The 3,059-nt window shown below is 38.6% G+C and overlaps 1 protein-coding gene across 1 annotated transcript in view; it reads right to left on the bottom strand.

Annotated features, from left to right (window-relative positions):
* Positions 1 to 3,059, bottom strand: part of LOC109233237 (proteasome subunit alpha type-5-like) — a 12,685-nt gene continuing 9,626 nt past the window's right edge. Inside the window, exons 7-9 of the mRNA XM_019399037.1 lie at positions 912 to 1,014; positions 519 to 584; positions 1 to 432 (exon numbers count right to left, since the gene is read on the bottom strand). Of these exons, the coding sequence (XP_019254582.1) occupies positions 340 to 432; positions 519 to 584; positions 912 to 1,014 (262 nt within the window). The 3' untranslated portion in view covers positions 1 to 339. The remainder of the gene's footprint in view (positions 433 to 518; positions 585 to 911; positions 1,015 to 3,059) is intronic.

The following is a 3,059-nucleotide window of genomic DNA, read 5'->3' as shown; positions in this document are numbered from 1 at the left end:
TTCCAAAGTGCTATTTTCCATCTTTAGAACAGTCACAACCTGAGTAGAAACTATGACAAGAATTATGTGGCATCATAAGAGATCAAGGATTTCAAATCTCCAGACAAGTTTCAATACCAAATTAACTAGGAAGTACATCCTGCAGCACGTAGCAAATAGAACTTCATCCAGGAACAACAGAACACAGGCTGGACCTTATGTCTTAAATCAAATCTTAAGCCAGGATCTCCATCATTTCAACCTTGCGAAGAAGAAAAATATATTCCAGGATATGTAGCAAGACTACAAAGCAAGCGTTGTTATAAGAAAAAGTTGGTGATGAGAATAAGTAGAGCTTTCTTATAGGCGGCTGATAACATCTTCCACCTCAGAAGGTGAGTAGAGATGGTAAGTTGGAGATACCCTTGCAATGTCAACATTATTTGGAGTCACCTGGCATCATATGGTGGATAATTTTCCATAAATAGATAAGTGGAGCATACAAGTCTGCATAAAAAATACAGTAACATGAAACTTACCTTTTCTTCCATCACTTGCTTAAGAATAGAGAGTGCTATGGCTTCAGCTTCTTTAAGGGTAAGGTCCTGCAAAATTAGCAAACAGGTAGAAGTGAAATCCACTTTTAAAATCATATAATACCTTTATTAGGCTTACTTCAAGAATATAGCAGTCTGCTACCAACAACTTTAGTTTAGTTGGAGCATGTTTATTGGCTTTATCCTCTTTCTTTCCCTGGCGGCCGCGGGGTGGTTTTAAGGGGGGGGGGGGGGGGGTGTTGGTGTTGTGTGTTTGTTGAGGACTGAGGAAGTCAGTAGCATCAACCAACAAACAGCCCGAAAGGCTGGAGTCATTGTATAAAGCCAACTCATAATTTCATTAGGATGAGATATGCAAACTAATTAAGAAGTTACCTTGTTATATTGCTCCTGCAAAGAGCTGTCAGCACCTTCAGAACCTGAACCAATAGCTTTTGCATTGCATTGCCAGAATGTTCCAGAAGGATCAGTATAGTATCTGCATATTGCAAGGTCCACAGCTAAGACGAGAAGTCCATAACATCATACCAGATGGCCACAGGAATTAATGTGGGAACTACATCTGACAGAAAACTGGCTCAATATGCCAAATGTTCTCTTCATATTAGTTTTACATAATCTCACATCCTAAATAATTCCTAAGAAAACTTCAATAAACAATAACTTTGGTACTAGTAGCTAGTACAATTATACATTGATGAGGCAAATTTTCTGCCATTACAAAAGCTTCTAGCAACTTCTTTAGAAACTTGGCTAATTTGTAGCGTCATCTTCTACAGCCTCAAAATGGCCTTCTTCAGGCTTAAGAATTTGATCATATATAATTGACCATCTTGCTATATTGAGGTATCTCCGAAAGATAATAAGGAGAGGTTCATTCACGTCTAGAGTAAGGACTCGTCGCAACCTCATCCGTGTTGTGAAACATGGGAGTTATATTTATGCAAATGGCAGTACACTTATCTTACTTATCCTGAAGAAATATATGATATCAACTACCTAAAATAGGTAATACCAATGGAGCAAATTTATCATAAGGAGAAAATGTTAAATGATACATACTAGTTGGAGCAAAAAAAACTATTCAAGGAAGGAAAGTCGCCAGGAAAAAGAGAAGGCTGATTATGATCATTAGTCAGGATTACTGGATTTTTGAAGATCACTAAGAGGCAACTCAGATCAATAATACTGATGGAAAGTTCATAAATGGCATATTTGCAAAAAGGGAACTAGTCATCTGTCAGCACAATAACCTTGAGATGTTCCTAATGCAAAAGTCATGGAAATAAGCACAGCATACCAACTACAATATACCTTGTGCTGAAGCTGCTCATGCACAACTTCCAGCATGCTGACACAAAGAAAACGAATAAACATGGACAAAATGAAGTGGAAATGACTGAGCATTGACAAAGTTATAGGTCAGAACAAAATCTTTCTTTAATTTGTATCAGTAAAACAGCAAACCTTTTAACTTGAAAAAAGAGTTACATTAGTCCATAACAAAGTGGTTTAATTGTTGTAAGCTATTGAACTGACTTTTTACAATTTTATCGATCTGGTAAACGCTACAGTAGGTTCGGGATTTTTAGCTGGGGATATTGGGGGTGTAAAAAGGGGAGGGGAGGGGCTGGTAAAAAGGGGTGGGTTTAAATTGAGCGACGTGGTTGACACGTGGCAGAACCAAGAGATAAACAATGTCATTACTCATTAGAGACTAATGTCTACCGTTTGAAAATAAGGACAAATCTGGCGTATTTTGGTAATGGCAGGGACACATTTGACCCAAACTATTAATGGAGGGCAAATTTAAACCATTTCGGATAGTGCAGGGAAAAAATGTGCCCCTTTACCCTAAAAGAATTGAATGGTCGAACGCTAAGTTGCTCCGACACAGCAGTTTAGGTGTCGACACGACACTAGTATGGGTGTGGGTATGAGATCCGTATCGGATCTGGTCAAACAATTTTGGTTACTTTGACCACGACGGACGGAAAAATTCGAGACGAAATACAATTTGATTCCCGAAACTAGAACCAAAACTAGGGAAGAACATAGCATATCTTATCTAGGAAATCTATCATTTACTTATCTACAACCTGAGATTAAAAAAGAAATCCACACTTTATAAGCTATACAAAAGTATTCCTCAAAATTTCTCATAATTTAGATATTTTTTAAAATTATTTTTAGCCAGATCCCCGCACCCGTATCCGTACTAGGGTCCGCATCTCCGAGTCTTAGAATTTACATCTCGAAGGATCCGACCTCTAGATCCGCACCCGTGTCGGACACCCGCACCCGTGTCGAGCAGCATAGGTCGAATGTGATAAAAATCTTCTGGGGTTGCACAAAGTTACACGAACTTAGTCAAACACTCTTGAAATTTATTTGGGGGAGAGAGAAGGGGGGGGGGGGGGTGGGGGGTTACACAAGAACAAGGGTGGGGACAAGCAAGGTAAAGGTTAGAAATAAATATCCGACCAAGCTAGTTGCTAATTAAATATTATAAGAATAACCTAA

The sequence above is a fragment of the Nicotiana attenuata genome, chromosome 10 (assembly GCF_001879085.1).
Source record: "Nicotiana attenuata strain UT chromosome 10, NIATTr2, whole genome shotgun sequence".
NCBI classification, from domain to species: domain Eukaryota; kingdom Viridiplantae; phylum Streptophyta; class Magnoliopsida; order Solanales; family Solanaceae; genus Nicotiana; species Nicotiana attenuata.
The sequence above is the reverse complement of the archived record's forward strand: the minus strand, read 5'-3'. Positions and strand labels throughout refer to the sequence as shown.